The 21,055-nt window shown below is 34.2% G+C and overlaps 2 protein-coding genes across 8 annotated transcripts in view; one reads left to right on the forward strand and one right to left on the reverse strand.

Moving 5' to 3' along the window:
* Positions 1-1,750, forward strand: part of LOC115210843 (rabphilin-3A) — a 266,359-nt gene extending 264,609 nt beyond the window's left edge. For all 7 annotated transcript variants that reach the window (XM_036505145.1, XM_036505143.1, XM_036505140.1 and 4 more), the window contains one exon: positions 1,356-1,750. The gene's annotated coding sequence lies outside the window, so the exon portion shown is untranslated. The remainder of the gene's footprint in view (positions 1-1,355) is intronic.
* Positions 1,751-15,557: 13,807 nt separating this feature from the next.
* The window catches only part of LOC115212796 (PRELI domain containing protein 3B), a 34,895-nt gene continuing 29,397 nt past the window's right edge, over positions 15,558-21,055 (reverse strand). The window contains exons 5-6 of the mRNA XM_029781501.2: positions 19,298-19,400; positions 15,558-18,634 (exon numbers count right to left, since the gene is read on the reverse strand). Coding sequence (XP_029637361.1) covers positions 18,509-18,634; positions 19,298-19,400 — 229 coding nt within the window. The 3' untranslated portion in view covers positions 15,558-18,508. The remainder of the gene's footprint in view (positions 18,635-19,297; positions 19,401-21,055) is intronic.

Raw genomic sequence — 21,055 nt, forward strand, 5'->3', positions numbered from 1 at the left:
CTTATGGCATATAATCCATTGCAAATACTGGCCAAATCTATCATTGTGTTTAATACATTCATTTGAGGCAAATATAAAACAGCGAGAGATAAGGTGGTCAATTGTTTCCCTGGCTGCACCACAAAAGTGGTAGGCAGGATCAGCACCATTTAAAAAATGCTTTCTTGGCAGTTTCAGGTGGGCATATATTGATCATGTGCTGCAGTAATGAAGCCCTCTGTTTTTGATTTAAGTGCAGATGCAGTCAACCATTGATGGGTCATATTTGTATCTACATCAGGATCGCTGGCAATGGTTTACTTTTCCATGTATTCCACAGCACTGAGAGTCTATTTGATTTGGTTTGTGTTTTTGTCTGTTTTGCTACCACAGTGAGTTCTTCTGTCTCGTCTAGTTGCATCTCAGTCTCATTGATCTTGAATTCCTATATTTCTTTGCTTCTTCTCATATTGAATGCATATTTTGGAACTTTCATGTTTGCAAACAAGTTTAAGCATCCAGTCATTGGTGTTCTTTAGATTGGCACCTAACACTATGGTTGCTGTCCTTAGAGACAGTTGTAGCTGCAGCAATTCATGCTCTTCATCTTTCATGGGGTGTATAGTCTATCTATATCTGCCTTTGGGTGATGCATGTGGTGGACTGTGATGAGATTGTGTATTTTTGTATCAATTTTACTGATTTCACTGATGGACCATTTTATGATGTTAAAGCTGTAGGTCACCACTGATATACTTAAATTACTGATAGCATCAATCCTGTTTCTTGCATCAAGTTTGCTTTTTAAGATAGCTCTAACTCTACAATGATATTCTTTCCATATTTTTCCTCACATTTGTGAATGTTGGATGCCATCCCTTTTACATACAGCTAAATATTTGTAAATTGTTTTACTACAGTTAAAAGTTATTCCAGTTGTTGATCATCTTTTGTGAAAAGCTTTAGATCATCCATGTAAAGGAGGTGATTGATTTGTATATTGTACACTCTGTACCCATGCTTTGTCTCATTCAACAGCTTAAGTAGGAGAATGAGAGCCATGCAAAAGTGTAGTGGTGATAAAGATTCGTCTTTAAAATGCCTCAATTTATGTTGATGACACCAGTGTTCATAGTACCTGAATCTGAATTCAATATAGGAGTTGTTCTTCATTACTTCATACTATTATTATTATTATTATTATTATTATTATTATTATTATTATTATATTATTATTATTATTATTTATATATTGGTGTCATTCATAAAATTAACCTTGTACCTTAGAAAGCCAGTATTATTGTTGTTGTTATTATTGTTGTTTATATTATTACTATTACCATCATAATTTATTTTGTCAATTTTCCTTCTAACAGGACTTCGATGACTACATTCCTAACTACCCCAATAAGTCAGCTTTGGTCAAAGCACAAGTGTCCACTGCCTGAACATCAAGACTATTCCAGCCTCAGCAGCTTCTCTTTATTATTTACCAGTTCTACTATATTTTACTGATTTTTCTTCTTTTTTTTTTACTTGAGCCAAGAGCAAGATTTTTGGATTCTCATTGTGATTGCCATTAGTTTCAACCTTATTTGAAAATCCACTTTCATTGAGAAGCTTGTAAATTTGAATTTCTTTCCTTCTTTATTTGTGTATTTCATTATTATTACCATTTTATTTTATTCCATTTGGTTCAATTAAAGCTAATATGAGCTTTCACTTACTCAGAAAAAAAAAATTGAAAGAAATGTGAGAACTTTTGGTTATCGTAAAAATGTCCTTGTCTTTCATATTCTCTTTGAGTATTGTTGCTTCTGAAAAATGTATGTTAATTCTTGTTATTAAAACACACTGGATTCTATTGGAAAAGAAAAGACACTGGGATCTAGCTGGTAAAGATTTTGGTTTCTAGTTAAGTATTTTTAAATTCTAAATTCTTGTTAACAAAATATACTGGATTCTAATTAACAAAATATATGGGATGTTATACTGTTAATAGCTGATTTACAATGCTCAAAATAAAATACACCAACCTTTACTAATGACATAATATCTAGTTAATAAAACATGTTGGTGCTTTGTTGTAGAAACTCATGTTTGCTTGTTATTTAAATACACTGTTTCTTTGTGATGAAACTAGTCTTGTTTTTATTGGTTAAATGATACCAGTTGTTAGTGGTTTGAACATCAACAGATCATAGTGGTCAAACTACATTAGTTTTTAAATGTCAGACCACCAATGTTCCTAATGTTCAAACCACAATAGTTCCTATTGGTCAAAGCATATCAGATCCTAATGGCCAAATCATAGCAGATATTGATAATCAAAACAAGTTTTTATTGGTTAAAATATTCTTGCTTCTCCTCGCCAAATTCTTAGTGGTCAACCACTTCAATTTCTCATGTTTAAATTTACCTGGTTCTTACTGGTTAAAGTTACTCCAGTTTCTAGATGTCAAGTTTTTCCAGCTCCTTAATATGTTAAAACTGTACAATTGTATCATTTGTTTTGTTTTGCATTTAATATTTTGCTTAAGCTCTGTTACTTTGTGTTATATATATATATATATATACATATATATATATATATATACATATATATATATATATATATACATACATATACATATATATATACATATATACATACATTCATACACACATACACGTGCACACACACACACACACACACAACACACACACACACACACACACACTTGTTCAATATTTTTTTCATGTTTTCGCTATCATTCCACTATTTTGGGGGATTGACTCAGTAATCTGGTAAAATCCTGTGATTATTGAAGAATATTGAAAATAAAATTTAACATCTTGATATCAGTTTTCCTTGTCATTACATTTTTAAAATTTTTATTTAAAGTAACTATGTGAATTGAGAGAGATAGAAAATAATGGAAGGGACTGAGGTGGTGAAACAAAATACAAATCCATTTGAAGAGTTGACATGTTCACAGCTGGAATATTTTTGATCAACGTTGACATGGAGGTTATGAAAGATATTTGGACAAATAGCTTTTACTATAGTTCCAGGTTGATCCAAGCCTTGTGAGTGAAACTGGGTTGAAGGAAAATATGTGGAAGCCTACCAGATGGATTGTACATGTAATTCAAACAGCCACTCATAATGTCACTGATTTTATCAGAAAATTACATTAATGATACACATGCTTGTGGAACATTCGGCCACATGCACTCTAATAGAGTGTGTAGGTGGTTCTGTTGCAGGAACAAGAAAACTAATAGAAAATCTATAATCTTTTATAATCTTCATGTCAACTTTGATCAAAAGTATTCCAGCTGTGAACATATCATCTTTTTATGTATAATGACCATATTATTGAATATGTTATTTATTTTTAAGACAGTATGATTTCACAGAGACTTAGATGATACTGATAGCATGTTACAAGAAGTAGAATTCTTTCTAGTGTTCCCTCTTTCTGTCTCATCCCTGACTTTATAAACAAAATGTAACTAGATAGATTGGTTTGATGAATGTGCAAACACTGGACATGGGAAAGTACTTGTGTGATAGTACATATTTTGCCACACAGGTACTTTTCCATTTTCAGTGTTTGCACATTCATCAAACCAATCTATCTAGTTACATTAGATATCACAAAATAATATGGTTCCAACAATTACATTGTAAAATCCATGGCAACTTGATGAGCTTACAATGCTGAGATCACTTTCTTATATTTTACCAGATCTGATCACTTGTTTATAAAGTCAGAGATGAGACAGAAAGAGGAAACATTAGAAGGAATTCTACTTCTTGTAACATGCTATCAATAGCATCTAAGTCTCTGTTAAATCACACCATATACATAAAAAGATGGCATGTTCACAGCTGGAATACTTTTGATCAAAGTTGGCATGGAGATTATGAAAGATTACAGATTTTCTATTAGTTTTGATAAGTGATTTAGTTGTTCCAGTAACAGAACCACCTACACACTCTATTAGAGTGCATGTGACTGAATGTTCCACAAACATGTGTATCATTAATGTAATCTTCTGATAAAATCGGTGACATTATGAGTGGCTGTTTGAATTACAGGTATAATCCATCTGGCAGGCTTCCACATATTTTCCCTCAACCCAGTTTAACTCACAAGGCTTGGATCAACCTGGAACTATAGTAAAAGCTACTTGTCCAAAAAAAAAAAAAAAATGAATTGGGATTGAGCTGAATACCTCATGATTGTGAAGCAAACTACTAAATTCCTCAGCCATGCTTGTATTCTGGGACTGTACAACATCAACAACAAAAGCATGTATCTGCACTCTCTAAGCAAATCAATAAATATCTGTTAAATTTCACTAAAATCACACTCTACCATCTTGAAAATCCAAATTAATGTAGACTCATTGGGCCTTAAACAAAGACAAGATGGTTGTAATTGGAATGATTTTGCTCATATTTCTGCTATATCATGGCTGAGCTGAGGCTTAACAGCATGTACTGGTGTTAGGTAAAAAGCCGAGGCTGTTAGTGTCACATAACCTGACCTGATCTGACAGACTTATATAAATGGTTTTCCCTTTCAAACAAGAAAAAGAAAAATTATATGAAAGAAAAAGAAAAAACACCTTCATAGACAAATTTTTTATTCATAACTCATCTCATCTTTATTTAGCCATAACACAACAGATTCATTGAGTTTTATTAAGAAAGTTATTATTTATATTTTCCATTGTTAATTTTCTCCCAGAGTGAGAAAGTATTGTATACAATAGAGGGTTGCAATTAAGTGGGTATGGCTTCAGTCAGGTGCCAGATGAACTGTTGATGGTTTATTGAGTTCATGAGAGGAATTAATTCATCATCTTCATTTTAAGAGATCTATACTCTTTAGTGGTTAGACAAATCTGATAGTATGTTATTTTGCTACTTGTCTTGTCTTTCATCATTGTCTCTCTTATGTCTAATGTTCTGAAATCTGACTGTATCACATTTTTCATGTTCTCTCTCTCTCTCTCTCTCTCAAGCTCTGGTACTTTGTATTATATCTTCATATAAACAAGGACACGTTATATCCTCATCTCAAAACAAGAAACACTTGAAATAACTCTTGATGACCGAGTCCACTTTGCAAATCCTTAATATGTAGAAATACAGCTCACTGCTTCTCTAGATCAGGCTAGATAAGGCAAAAGAAAACCACTGAAATCTGTTCTCTCCTTTTTTTGATGTTGTTCAGTCAGGAAGGAAAAGTTGTCCTCATGATCCTTTACAGCCCTCCAACACTGGTGAGAGGGAAGGTATCCTCAGACTGGCGGCTAGACACAAATGCTTGAAACAGAGTGAACTCTGCTAAAAGCACTTAATGACCAAGTAGTAGTGTTAAACTGTAGCCACCTAGATAGGCTACTGCAGGATTTTGAACTCAGAATGCAGAGATCCAAAACAAATATAGCAAGGCATCCTGTTCTTCAATGTAACAACTCTGCCAGCCCACCACCATAGGCTGATACTTTTATTTATTCACCCAGAAAGATGGTAGACAGAATTGACCTTGACAAGATTTGAATTCAAAATTCAAAAAACCAGCAAGGAATTTCATCCATGCTCTAGCAACTGCCATTTTTCCACCTTCAATCTCTACAAAAAAAAAAATAATAAAATTCAATGTTACCTCAATAACCAAAAGTTATGTGGTATTAAAATCAAAGAATATATAAATTAAGAGAACTCAGTATGGTTGTTGTGATGATTGAAAAAGTTTGTCATTTTAGACAGATCCTTTGATGAAATAATCAAGTATAATGGCCAGTTGGCAGTAAATAGATTAGAAAGTTAGAGACATGAAGTAGATGAAAAGATGTTCACTGTGTGAGTGATGTAAGGAAGAGTGTTGGGTCTGAGTGAGAAGGGCTGAGAGAGTGGGGAGAGACGTGTTGGGTGTGATAGGAAGTGCTAGCTGTGCACTGTGAGTTAACCAATAATAAGCATGCAGTTACAAAGAAGCAAAAATACAAGGAAAATTTGGTAGCAGAATTGGAGGTAAATATTAAATTACCAACATTCCAAAGAGGAAAATCAGCCACTTTTTACTGTATCACTGGGTTGTTTTCAGATTAAGGTGTTGCTGAACACCTAAGATAAAGAGGTGGTGGTGAAGAATTTGTCAAAGGAGTTGAAATAGCAAGTCACATTGTAGACATTTAACAGATCACCACTCACCTTACTACCTCTCTGTATGTAGAATTAACGAGTTTCATGGTCCAAAGGTGACTCACCAACTTAGAGAACAAAAGCTCGTTTTTCCAAGTAGGAACTTCAACTCTTGGTGGTTTGAATACTTACCTCCAAATTCACCACTCACTCCACAACTGTTTCTTTGTAATTGTGTGTCCATCATTGATTAATTTCATTACTACTACCACTTACTCTCACTAACTTCCTCTCTCCCTATACAGCTCACATGAACCAACTGTCTCCCTAAATGCAAGGGGGTTCTCAAAAGTTCCTGGCTTTAAGGGTGTCATGAAAGGCCTGGTTGAAGGCTCAACCTTCTGAGTTCTTTTACAGAGCTTAGAAAAACTGAAGGACCACTGCAATAAGTATGTGAATCTGAGAGGAGAATATGTTGAATAAAAATCATAATTAACTGATCCTTCTGTATTTTCTTTTACCCAAAGCCAGGAACTTTTCAGCAACCCCTCATAACTCACACTAGTTGCTTCTTTCTCAGCTTTCTTCCTTCACACTCCTGCAGCATTCATTATTCATTGCAATACTTTCTCATCTACTTTCTTTCCTCATCTTTTAATTTATGCTAGTTATTAGATCAAAGGATCTGTTTCTGAAATGTCAGACTGTTTCACTTCTCATAGCAAAGAAACATATTGATACTTACGAATTCTCTTGAATCTTATTACTATTACTTTTGTCACTAAGTTCCTTGGATTAGAGATTTTACCCAAAATGAGTAAAATTTAGGTCAACAAAAAGCCAAGGAAAATTAGTGTCAAAAATTAGGTTGAATGATAAGAAAAGCCAATTTCGTTTTCACATATTTCTGTCAGTAAATATATATTTACTATCAGTTACTTTTATCTTTTCTTTTCATACTGTTATTTGCTTTTTTGTTTAGGTGAAAATCAGTCACATTTACTTGGCCACAATTTATCATATGCTAGATAACACATGAATAACATTTTAAAAGACCTGTTTAATGTGAGTGCCAGTTTTTGAACTCCTGATCTTTAGGTGAGTTGTTTAGTGCTCTGACCCTAAAGTTACTTATTTGGTCTTAAGCATACGTTTTATCAGACACATAACTCCAGTAGAAATAACTATATGGAGAGTTACTAGATTGAGATATGTATTGTATAGTCATAGCACTTAATAATACCAGACATATTTTATAGTGATTTTTAATATTAGGCCAAAGCCACAAAATATGGAAGCAAGGTGAATAAGAATTATCAACCTGAGTACTTGTTTAATGACCCTGGAAGGATGAAAGGCAAATCAGCCTCAGCAAGATCTGAACTCAGGCAGTAAAAGTATATTACTAAATATTGTAAAGTATTCTGCCTATAATTCTACCAATTCTGTTAATCCTTATCAAACATACTAAAGTTACCAGCACTGGAAGCTTGGTAAACTTTGATATAACTTTTAAAGGATCTGCAAGTTGGTGTTTGATGGTTTGTATAGTGTCACCACCAGTATTTTGTTTGTAGTCAAGATCAAGATACTTAATGCACAAATGGCCTTGGCATACAATTCAACAATTGATTGAAATGTCTTCTAGGTTGGTACTGCAAGGTATGCAAAACTTGCTGTTGTAGGTAGTGGCTACACAGTACATTTGATAACAGTTTCATTATAATAATTAAATTCTGTTCTTCTTATAGGAAACATTATCTCTCTATATATAAACGGCAGTTTGTCTGTCTGTGTGTCTGTGTGTCTGTCAGGTTGTACCCTCACCCTGACCACGGCTTTCAACCGATTCTGATGAAACTTGACACACACATAGCACAATGTCATAATTCAAAACTAACGCAGCGAAAATTTTGAAAAGTTCCCCCAGTTCTGAAAAAAAATCGATAAATTTGACATGGGTCGAGAATCTAAGCTTTTTATATGCAACACATTTTCTACAGACTGTCTAGGGGACGCAACTCGACCTTTTTAACTCTCGGAACACGTGGGGTAAATATCCCAAAATGTATAAAAATGTACAAAAACGGCAAAAAAGCGGGCAGCAATGTGAGTGACAACAACGAAAAAGTCAAAAGTGACCAAACTGAACAAACGAATGGAAAAAGTTTTTTTGGTGCACACGACAAAAGCGGTTTATAATAAACCAAGGGTTTGCAAGTAGCGTCTGAGGACCCTTAGGGTACGTCAAAAATTTAAGGTAAAACGTTTGGGGTGGTAGTTATAAAGAAAGTGTAAACAAAAAAAGTATTCGAATAACTTGCGCCTGCAGCAGCTATTAGCAGAAGTGGCGGTGTTGGGGGTAAAGTCTCGAATATAATTTCTTCCTGGTAGGAATTGGTTGGGTTGAATTATCGATAGCTGTCTGATAGTTATTAGAAGACATTGCAACCTACACATGAGGTAAAGGACTAGATTGGGATTAGTCGTTACCTACTAGGGGCTCTTACATACCCGGGCAACGCCGGGCTATGCTGCTAGTCTGCAATAAACTTGTCATATCCAGAAAGGCATTTGTCATTCTTCTACTTAGTAGCATATAAACCAGAAATTAGTATCAATCTAGTAGAATGCAAAATATGGTCAAACTCATGATATTTGAAGCTAACTATAAAATGTACACACAAAAAAAATCTATTCTTTATGATCATAGTGCCAAGAGATGAGCTGTTAATATGAGATTTCAAATTACATTTGCTACTTGGATATTCTTTTGTCACATGAAACTTGTTCCATCTAATTCTGATATCCTAATTAATAGACATACAGTTTGCTGATAAGATGAAACATTTTACAATGTATTTATACCAGGTTCCACTAATAGGATCAGTTTGTCTTTCACTTCTTGGATTGAAAGCTTGTGCCAGTCCAGACTATTGTTTCTAATACAGCACCTTGGTCCATAATGAAATATTTCGCTCTATATGAGCCTTAATCTGCAGATAGGAATACCACATCTTAAAGAACTGCATGGGGTTAAATACTAACAAAAATCTCATCATTAAAGAAAAGGTATTGCCTGAAGAAAACCATTCCACATCATTAATCTTTTACCTGTCCAATGCATTTTCATAAGTTGGTTCAAAATGTTCATGCTTGTTTTCAGAATTTTAGTTAGCCCTTGTTTTATATGTTCTGAGCAATATAAGTCTTTTCTTTCCTGTCCCAAGTTACTCTAGTAGTTTTAAAAAATTGGGAATGTATATCATACATGATGCATAGATGCCAGAGAAATATGTCCTGTGTATCACATGATATACAAGACAGGCAACGGATTAACACACAATTGGTACAGATAAACTTGATGCAAATTTTATCTGTTGGAAGAGAGAATTTAGAATGTTTCCTGTAGTTCTGTAAACTGAAAAATAAAATTCTATATAGTTCTGAGAAGTTTTATTGAAATAACCATCTCTCATTCAAAGTTTTTTGATTGCAAACTGGTCAACAAGTCTCCAACAGCAGGAAAGAAAAGTCTAATCCTAGATGGACGAAGCAAGATTGAGTATAACCAAAAAAGTTATATCACATCTATGTGGAGAAAAGAAATCAGTTAAAAAGACTCACTGGTATAAGCTCATGAAGAAGGCTTAATGAACTGTCTAACCTCAAAGCTGTAGACTTATGAAACAGACATTCTAAAGTGATGATGTATATTAACAGTACCCATGAAAATTCTACACTTAGTTTAAAGTTTGTAAGATGATTATACATAATCATGAAATATATTTTTTGAAATTGTAATTTGTTAGAAACAGTTAATTCCTGAGGTGGTCCATGTAGGTAGTACCGAATGTGCAATCTTAGGAGATAACATCCCTGAAAGAGATGTTACAGACTTGTCACATCTGTCTTGAGAATTGCTATCTATTATTTTTCACTTTAAACTAGCACTCTGTCAGTTACGACAATGAGGGTTCCAGTTGATCCAATCAATGGAACAGCCTGCTCATGAAATCAACATGCAAGTGACTGAGCACTCCACAGACATGTGTACACTAAGTAAATCTCAAGGAAATTCAGTGTGACACAGAATATGACAAGACTGGCTCCTTTGAATTACAGGTACTCTCTTTATTCTTTTACTTGTTTCAGTCATGTGACTGTAGTTATGCTGGAGCACCACCTTTAGTCAAGCAAATCGACCCCAAGACTTATTCTTTGTAAGCCTAGTACTTATTCTATCAGTCTCTTTTGCTGAACTGCTAAGTTACGGGGACGTAAACACACCACCTTCGGTTGTCAAGCAATGTTGGCGGGGACAAGCACAGACGCACAAACACACACACACATATATATATGACGGGCTTCTTTCAATTTTCATCTACCAAATCCACTCACAAGGCTTTGGTCAGCCCGAGACTATAGTAAAAGACACTTGCCCAAGGTGCCACACAATGGGACTGAACCTGGAACCATGTGGTTCGTAAGTAAGCTACTTACCACACAGCCACTCCTATGCCTACTACTTATTTTTGTCAGCTGGGTCAATTGGATCAATGTGAAAGAAAGCGTCTTACTCAAGAACACAACACACCAATGGTAATCAATATCATGAGCTGAATACCCATAACCACTAAGCCAAGCACCTTCAACATTTTCCATTTTACATAAAAAGTAAACAAACTTAATTGTAGAATGAATCTGTCTTTAATATTGTGTTACTGTATGACTAAGTTGGTAAAGCTTTAACAAATCTTAATACACAGTATTACATCCTTGTTTTCATATCATAGGAAAGTTCATATAGCTAGACTTGAACCTACAGTCACAGCAAATGAAACGTGATAGCTACCCATTAAACTGTAGATTCTAGAAAAATAACATATCAGTAATTTAGGTGCAGACATGGCTGTAAGGTTAAAAAGATTGCTTCATAATTGTGTGGTTCTGGATTTGGCCTCACTACACAGTATCTTGGCTAGAGTTTTCTGCTATAGCCTAGAGCTGATTCATGCCCTGAATGAAATTTTGTAAGCAGAAATATGGAAGCTGATGGTGTGTGCATGCAGCACGCACATGTGAATGTGTGTTTATAATTATGTCATGTAAAACCAGTGATGTTGTTGACGTGCTTTAACAGAGCAGTTCAACATAAAATATGTACCATATTTAAAAATATTGATTGGGATTGATATGCTTGAAAGTGGTGACCCAGCCTGGCCATAATCTAATAACCAGCAAAGGACTAAATGAACAAAAAAATATATATGCTGAACTTAATCCAATTTATTCATGTTACAATAATTATGACACGCTTGATATGATTATGTCTTTAGTTACACTCTAACTTAGCCTTTAATATGTATTTATATATGTATATGTAAGTATGTACAGAATATCTCAGCATGTCTTCCATACTTGTAACAAAATAATACTTTCAATTAACCCTTAAATGGCGACATCATCAACTGATGCCAAAGCATCACTTTGTCAAATGTGCCTAACTGTAAGTGACCCTTTTTGATGGGAGAAATGAAGTAGCAAATCAAAGATTTACATAGCTAATGAAGAAGTTTTTTCTGACTTCCTTCATCAGATGGGGTAGATGATGATATTCCGGGTTGCATGAGCTGCTTCAACAATCTCTGGATGGAAAAACTGCACCAATTTTTCTTCATTTGTAAATTTGCATGACAACAATGTGGGAATCTCAATGAATTTATGCTCACACCGGATGTAAAGGAAAGTGAAAATCTTATGACACTTTTCAAAATTGACTTGGTAAATTTTATTATGAGAGAGACTAACAATTATTATAGCTTTTGTAGTTATTTAAAATGAAAATAGATACAAAAATTACCCTTAAGAAATATTTTTTTATATTTTTAGCCCATTTGGCACACACATTTATGCAACCCTTTCCTGCTATCTATAAATATGCCATAAGATGTTATGTACTAGGATACACTTCATAAACATTTTAGATGCAGAGAGAGGGAAAAAGAGACTGAGTAAACTAAAGAGGCAGTGATATTCTGAACTTTGCTACTCCCTTTCCTTTATTGAATTTAAGTCTCCATTTCATTTTCATCCTCTTTCTGTTGCATGTTTACTTTAACTCCCACTCTTACTCAGCCCCTCACTTCTTAAAATACTTATTTTCTTTAACTCTTCATTGATTTCAGTATTTCCACTCCTCTTTTTCCTGTTCTTTCCTTCACTGTCTTTGTATCATTCTCCATTTACCATTATTAATACCATTGTCACTGCCAGCATCACTACCATAACTACCAACAGTTTATTTCTTATATTGTTTGCGCTACTTGGCTGCAGAATTACACTTCCCTATTATATTGCCTAATAAGGATTATTTACATACGTTGCAAATAACTTACCTCTGAACAAATTACTTGTGTATAGAAAGCAGAGTTCCCCATCTCCATTCCACCAATTATTCCCTTTCACATTAATGAGTAATGTGGAAGGGTCTGAAATTTCCTTGATATTCCCTATGTCTACAGAAAGCAGTCCCCCACATCCTTTATTAGAGTGCTTTGTTGTTTTGGAATGGAAATATGCAAATGAAGAAGGCAGGTCCTCTCTAATACTGGAGAACACCTACACTTGCATAGACCTGGCAGAATGAAAACTGATAGAGGCTGAGAAGTATAACCTTCATTTTCAGCTTTTTATCCATGATAACCCAATTAAGCCTTCATCTGCTGAACCACCTTTTTATACTCTCACATCTCTCCTTTCTCATTGTACCATGTTTCTCCATGTAACTAGGAATGGTATTAGACCTACCTGACCCTCTAATTTGTTTCACACATTCTTCTATTCATTGAATCATGATACTTGAATATTAAGAGATGGCAATTCTCTTTGACTACTATCTCTATCACTCTACCTCTTTCTCCACTGAATACACCTTTGCTTGAAGGATTACATATCTGAATGTAATTAATACACCCTACTATTACCTTTATTTGCCTGCTCATTACTTATTACTCTCTTTCACCATTGTGCCACCACTATCCCCCATTACATCTCACCTTATTCTATTTCTTCTTTAACTTAAACCCTACTGTTCCTCCTTTCACCCACTGACTCTAGTTCTGTCATTCTCTCTTTCTCTTCACTTTTTCTATCCTCTTAAGCATATTGCCTTGGACAAAGATGCTATAGTATAGTAAGGCCCCTCAGCCTTGTGGGGCATAAAGCAATCTAGTGTTGGTGCCAAGTTTTCAAGTGATATTCTGTCAGTTACGACAATGAGTGTTCCAATTAATCTGATCAATGGAACAGCCTGCTCATGAAATTAACATGCAAATGGCTGAACACTCCACAGACATGAGTACCCTTAACATAGTTCTCAGGGAGATTCAGTGTGACACAGAATGTGACAAGGCTGGCCCTTTGAAATACAAGTACTATTCATTTTTGCCAGCTGAGCAGACTGGAGCAATGTTAAATAAAGTGTCTTGCTCAAGGGCACAATGCATTGCTGGGAATTGAACTCACAATCGTGAGCTGAATACCCTAACCACTAAGCAATGAATTGAGACAACATAGGGTTGAGAGGAATGCCTCAATCTGGCTGTGGGCATGATAGTGTTGATACCTTGACAAAATATACCTGGTATTGTCTATAAAGTGGTTTTAGTTAGGAAGTGCATTGAACCACAGAAATCATGCCTCAAATAAAATACATAAGTAAGATGTGGTCCTCCAAGTCATTTAGGAGGCAATATCTCCAAATAAAATCTTGGAATCGGAGACCCATCCAACCTGTGCCATCAGGAAAAGCAGCTATAAAATGCTGATGAGGATATATAATTCGAGCGAGGTCATTGCCAGTACCGCCTGACTGGCCCCCGTGCCGGTGGCACGTAAAAGCACCCACTACACTCCTGGAGTGGTTGGTGTTAGGAAGGGCATCCAGCTGTAGAAACTCTGCCAGATCAAGACTGGAGCTTGGTGCAGCCATCTAGTTCGCCAGCCCACAGTCAAACCGTCCAACCCATGCTAGCATGGAAAGCGGACGTTATACGACGATGATAATGATGATGATGACATATATAGAATATAAAGAAAAGTCAGGCGGTATGAGATGAATATATTTATTTTACCAGTTGATATCCCATAGGATGACGATCGTTTTGCAGCCAACATCATACAAAAATAATTTTAGTGTATAATTAATTATTTTACATGTCTGCTATAAATTGCATAAACCTATCGTACATTTTACAAACGAATGCAGGTAAAGAAGGCTAGCTCATCAGATCAACAGAATATGAAAACATCTATTTTCTCAACTCTTCAAATCATCAAAAGTCCCCCAAAGGGAACTTTTTGTGATTATCACCAGGTTATGTAAATCCATATATTGTGTGCTATATATATATATATATATATATAATTGCAGCATGGAAGGTGTTTGTAAGCCATTTAAGAAACACACAAAAGCCGTTCGATTCACTTCAACATCTAAGTTTAATTTGTCAAAATATTTTCGTCGCTAAAATCCGCAACCTGTTCACTGACAAAAATCCGTGCTGCATCCAATTGAATGCTTCATTCAATTGCTGTAGAACTCAAACATCGAGCCTGATGAGCCAACTTGATGCAGATGGTTTTCAATACTCAGTTTGGTTATATGGAGAATATTTGTGATCACCCTGGTTATATAAGAGTGGATGGTGTCAGCTAACACCTTCATTTTGATGCTGTTAATGTCAGTTGGCCAGCCAGACTGAGAATCGAACGGCTTTTGTGTGTTTCTTAAATGGCTTACAAACACCTTCCACGCTGCAATTGTTTTCGTTCCAGCACACGATCTCAGATCAAATCACTTGCTACGTGAGTACATCTCCGTAAATATATATATATATATATATATATATATATACACACACATACTGGTGACTGATGGTATTAAGGGCAGACATCGGGACACACATACATACAGTGTAATAAAATCTGTAAATATATTATTGTTCTTACCATATTAATATATAGATATATATAAAATATAACATGTCTTGAATGACACAAAAATGCAGAGTGGACTATAATAAATGTTATAATTTAATTATTCATAGTCTGATATAATAATGTTTTGGAATATAAAATGTCCTTCTTCAGACATCACTGAGCTTTACAGTTGATAAAATATATATATATGTTATTGTAGATACACCATTATATCTTATTTAGTATTATACCATTGAAAGTTGTGTTTATTATATTGGATTGGCCAAAATGTCCATTCAGTTCTTAAGCGAAAATAAGACACAAGTTTTAAACAAAAATCAATTTATTCAATTAATGATATAATTACTGCTTCATTCCAGTATCTTCTGCCATTTTGTGGGCAGATCCGTTATTTCCTGCTCAAAGGATTTTCTGTCTTTACTGGCATAAAACTCTTCCAGGCAAATTTTTACATCCTCTTCAGAATTGAAGGTCTGCCCATTCAATGAATTTTGAAGAGACCGAAAATTTGAAATCTGAAGGTGCAAGGTTGGGTGATTATGGAGGGTGCAGCAAAACTTCCCAGCTGAGCTCCAGTAACTTCTGCTGTGTCTGCAAAGAAGTGTGCAGTCTGGCATTGGCAAGATGAAAGACAATGCCCTTATGATTAGTAAGTGCTGGATGATTCTGGTGGATTGCTGTGTGTAATTTGATCAGTAGGTCACAATAAACATCAAAACTGATGTCCTGCCATTGAGAAGCTCGTAAAAGACAACACCCTTCCAATCCCACCAAATTGAAAGCATAACCTTCTTTGGGTGAAGTCCTACTATGGAGGTTGGTTATGGTAGTTCGCTGTGCTTTCCCTGATTGTTGCACTTCACCTGATTGTTTGCACTAGTTGTAGGTAAACCATTTTTCATCCCCTGTCACCTTTCTCTTCAAAAAAGGATCATTTACTTCACGTTTCTGCAACAAATCACAGTTGAAATTTGTTGGATAAGGCTAGCTTCATTCAATTGCTGTAGGACTCAAACATCGAGCCTGATGAGCCAACTTGATGCAGATGGTTTTCAATACTCAGTTTGGTTATATGGAGAATATTTGTGATCACCCTGGTCATATAAGAGTGGATGGTGTCAGCTAACGCCTTCATTTTGATGCTGTTAATGTCAGTTGGCCAGCCAGACTGAGATGCATCTTGAACTGAAAAATTTCCTAATCGAAATCTCAAAAATCACTTCTAGTACACATGCTCTGCAACATCCTCTCTGTACACAGCACATATCTTCCTGTTGATTTCTGGCACTTTGTCTTTTTTTAAAAATAAAAATAGCCTGAAGTGTTGATAATGTTTGTTTTGCATCTGCATTTTCAGAATGATTCCAAGTACACAAAATACAACCTGTTTCGCTGCAAGTTTGCATCGAACTATATTGAAGAGTCAAGTATCTAATGAGTGCATATGTGCAAAGAACAGACTGAAGTTAGCTACTTAGTGTTTGAAAACCAAATGGACTTGTTGGCCAATCCAGGAAAATGCATGAATCATCATTGCAACTAGGTTTCCATTTAAAAATTTTTATTTTATAATCCACTTTTGTGAACAACAGAACAATAGTATTGATGATTACAGGTTTCAAATGGTTCAGTGTATTTATGATGATAAAATTGATAAGGAGTATCTTGTAAATTGAGCAAATAAATAGGACATATTTCTGTTTATAATTACTAGTTACTCATTGATGCTTATGATGGTTTCCATTTACCAAATTCCTCACTGAAATCCCAAGACTATTATGAAAAAAACTTACCTACGAATCCATGCAGTCAGATCAAACATGAAACCATGTGGTTATAAAAGTCAACTTCTAAATTACACCAGTCTCAAAAGAGATTTTTGCTTTTTTTAAAAATAAATACAATAACATTTCATAGAATCAAAATGAATTGAGCTCAATTCAGAAATATAGGTTCCTAGAATAAGCTTTGCCACTAACTTTTCAGAATCCATGTTCTAGATGACTTGTAACTGTAAATACCTACAGAATTTTTCTCTCTAGAACACGGGGCAAATACAACTTTTCAGTGAGAATCTTTGCAGATAAAAGGTTCACAGAAAAATATGGTATGAACAGAATTCTAGGAAGATGTAATTTTATAAAGGAGAGGTTAAATAAATGCTTACTATGGAATCAGAGTGTGAATTAGATGAGCAATAGGTGCCTCAGTGTGTTTAGTTTAAAAAGGTATGCAGTCAGAAATATCGGAGAAGCAGAGTTTGTAGCGAAAAGGGCAGTTTTGAAAAGTAATTGGAGAGTGAAGGCAGGTGAAAGCTTACTGACTGAACACACTTTAGGTTTGTGCTTTAATGTAATGCAAAAATGCCCATCTTGTGTGGTATGCATGGTTTCAGATATCTGAGCAGTGCTGTAGCATAAATCATATATGTCTTATGTTTTAAAAGGTGATAGTGATGAAAACCATAGAAGAAATCACTGAGAGCCCTCAAAACAACAAATATATAATGTAGGGGTCTTAGAAAGCTTAACATATGCTGTGTTGGAATTACCTGTAAAGACTGATTTGACTGTTTTATCATTATAAATATATCTTAGAAAACTTCATAGATCGTTATGAGATGTTTACAGTCCTGACTCATATTTAAGTTGTTATTCATGAAGTATACAATTTCAATCCTGATCTTTTTTGGAACTGGAGTGAAGGTACCTAGACTGTAATAACTGAATGAAAACTGTAACTTGACCAATGTTTTCATCAAATTAAAACTTAAAATGTCAACTGAAACATGAACATCTTATAACATTTTCTTGTGAATATGTTTCTTTTAGAGACACAAGTAAAACTCTGCAGTTTATATTTGCCAAATGTTAAGTCAATAAAGGTGTAAAATTCAAGAATATTGACTTTCCACACTGGCACTATACTACAAATATGTAACTCATTACATGACTAGTACCTATTCAACTAAGCCCACAAAGATGCAAGACAAAGTAGTAAGATGTCATTAAAACTGGAGAATGAGAGAATTAAATACTTTAAGTGTTCAGTCTAACATTTTTCATAAGACTTCATCCAACCTTAAATTCAATGAGATTGAAAAACAAAACAAAGTTTCTGAGTTTACTATTTTTTTCTCAATTTTTAATTTTTGGTTTTTTTTTTTTGGCTTTTATATAGTAAGAAAAAAGTTATGTTGTTCATGGGGCTTCTTACTATGGTTGTAATTGTTTGTTTTGCTAGCTACCAACTTCTCACAAGAAGAGTGCTACAGTTTGAAACTGGCTGTCCATCTACACTGTGTAAACAAACAGGGTACAGTATCTTCTAAAAGGAGGTAGGCAGGCAGGCATTGATATAATAACCTAAGTTTAGTCTTCGTCATAATGATGTTGCTGTAGAATGGTTTGTTGGTAATACAGAATCCATACATTTTTTAGCCTCTTCGGTTAAATCCTTAGCTTCTCCTTTCAGTTTACCAATCACCCATTCCATTGCTTGTCGACCCTGCAAAAACAAAGACAATTAAGGAATCATTAAAATAAAGGATTATAAACTATTTTCAAAATATGTCATAGTGTCACTTCTAATGAGTAAATGAAGAAATTTTTAAATTATTGCTTCACCATTTAAATACTACAACACCAAACTTTCCCTCTAATAAATCTCTAGTCTGAAATCAATATGTTCAGGTATTAATCTGAAAAAAAAAATAGTTAAGACACATATGTGGAATGGAAAGACTAGCTGAATAACAGATAAAGAAAATTATGTATATATCATATAATGGAGTCATTTATTTGTTGAAAGAGTTGTCTTGTGAATCACTCAAATATGAATTAAGCCCTCAACCAGTTTTGGGTTCATTCAGTCAACCTGATCAAGTAGAAGTTTAGCAGCATAACATGTTGATAGATTTATAGTTTGTTCAAACTAATAAATTCTGGCCATGTCGGAATGCTTTCTTTCTAAAATGAAACTTCATGAATTAATGTGTCAACCTAATGCCATGCTAATGTGTTCTACCTTGATCCATTTTAGAATATGTAAAATTTAAACTTATGGTCACAGTTGTTAGTAGAATGTAATAAACATGATAATTAAAAGTTTGTTTTCCATTTTTTATGCTTCAAATACAAAAATAAATTAATAAAAAATTAAAATCTTCACCTTGCCAGCATTATTTGATATTGTATCAGTTAAAATTCCTTCTAAATAACTTGATAATGGGATGCCTTTCACATTGACAATGGCTTCTTGTTTAAGGAGTGTACTGCAAGAAGTAAAATAAGAAATATTCAACAATTAGAAAATTTGGTATTAAAACAAAACACAAAAACTTTGAGATGATGTGCTTTCAGAGGGATGTTTTTTAAATCTTCTTTAATCCTTTAACATTTAAAATGTCCATATCCAGCCCAAAATATTGTACCTGATCTATGTTCAAATCAATCAGATCTGGCCTCTCACACTTGCCCTACAATGTCATTCTAAAAATGACAATCATAACATCAAAATCTCAAAGCTATGAGATAATCTTAACAAATAGGCATTACATTTGACAGAGTAATCTGAATGCTAAAAGGTAAACATCCTATTTCTAAGAAAACACATCATTTAACTGAGTGAAAAACCCAAATGAATAAGATTGTTGAAGCATCTGGAGATGATCAGCAAACTAGAGTAGATAGAAACAAACAAAACTGTGGTTAGTATGGAAAAATACCTGCTGCCCTCCTTAAAAAAAATATAGACATATGATAATTAAATAAGTTTAGCTACTGGAAAGAATAATTCAATTTAAAGAAACAAACAATGCTAATGTCTGTGTGATGATGATACTAAATAGAACACAACTTTAACATTTTCTATGAATATAAATTATGAGCATATACTGGCAGTGCTTTGATTAAACAAGTCCATAATTTCAGGAGATAACCAGAATTGCTTCACTGGCCAGTGTTAACAAAAGAAAGATGTTTCTTTTCGATAACAGTAAAGAGATAAGGCTGCCCTAAATGTTTACAAGTCAACCCCTTAGCATCCAGATTATTTTATCAAATACACAGATATGGCCAGTTTAAACACTAAAGGATTAAACAGACAAACAGTGAAACAAAATTGACACACAGGCAGTCAGAAAAAATAGGAAGTAGTTCAAAACAAAACAGGCCAATTATGATCATTTAACTTTGAACTATCAAAAGACAGATTATGGGTTGCCTCTGAATGGTTTCAAGACATTCTAAGACTAATTCATATATTGTTTTGAAAAAATGTAGAAGTCATTTCAGTTTATGTGGAAATCTGCCAGAAACAACAATTATAGATTTATATCTATAATTACTAAATATTTAATTACAAGTCATTGACTAGTATAATAGCAGAAACTGTAGAGCATTGAGGTCAATAATTTATGATATCTAGTTTTGCTTCTGTTTTGAATTTATACCATATTTTAATCACAGTCAATAAGTACCAGAAATATATTTGAATTGATTCCATAAACTATAGTCTATGGGATTTTATGACCACTCCACATTATACTAATATACTCCCGCTGTGAAAAAATAGGATGGTAATTGCAATATTTTTTTAATGAATTCCCTAATGATCATAAAATGTTTGTTGCAGTTCAGACTATTTAAACCTTTAGCATTTAAACTGGCCATGTCTGGCCTAAATATTCTGCTAGTTTTATGTTTAAACTGGTCCGATCTGGTCTCTCATGTTATTCTAAAAATAAACAATCACATCATCATAATCTTTAAGCTTGGATATAATGCATGATTAATTCAAAACAATGTAAATAAATAAGAATTATAATTGGCAGAATAATCTGAATGCTAATGGGTTAAATCACAATTTTAACACTGTGGGGATACTACTGAAGCTCTCCTATGAATAGTTTCCTTTCAAGAGAAAGAC

Source organism: Octopus sinensis, linkage group LG1, assembly GCF_006345805.1.
Source record: "Octopus sinensis linkage group LG1, ASM634580v1, whole genome shotgun sequence".
NCBI classification, from domain to species: domain Eukaryota; kingdom Metazoa; phylum Mollusca; class Cephalopoda; order Octopoda; family Octopodidae; genus Octopus; species Octopus sinensis.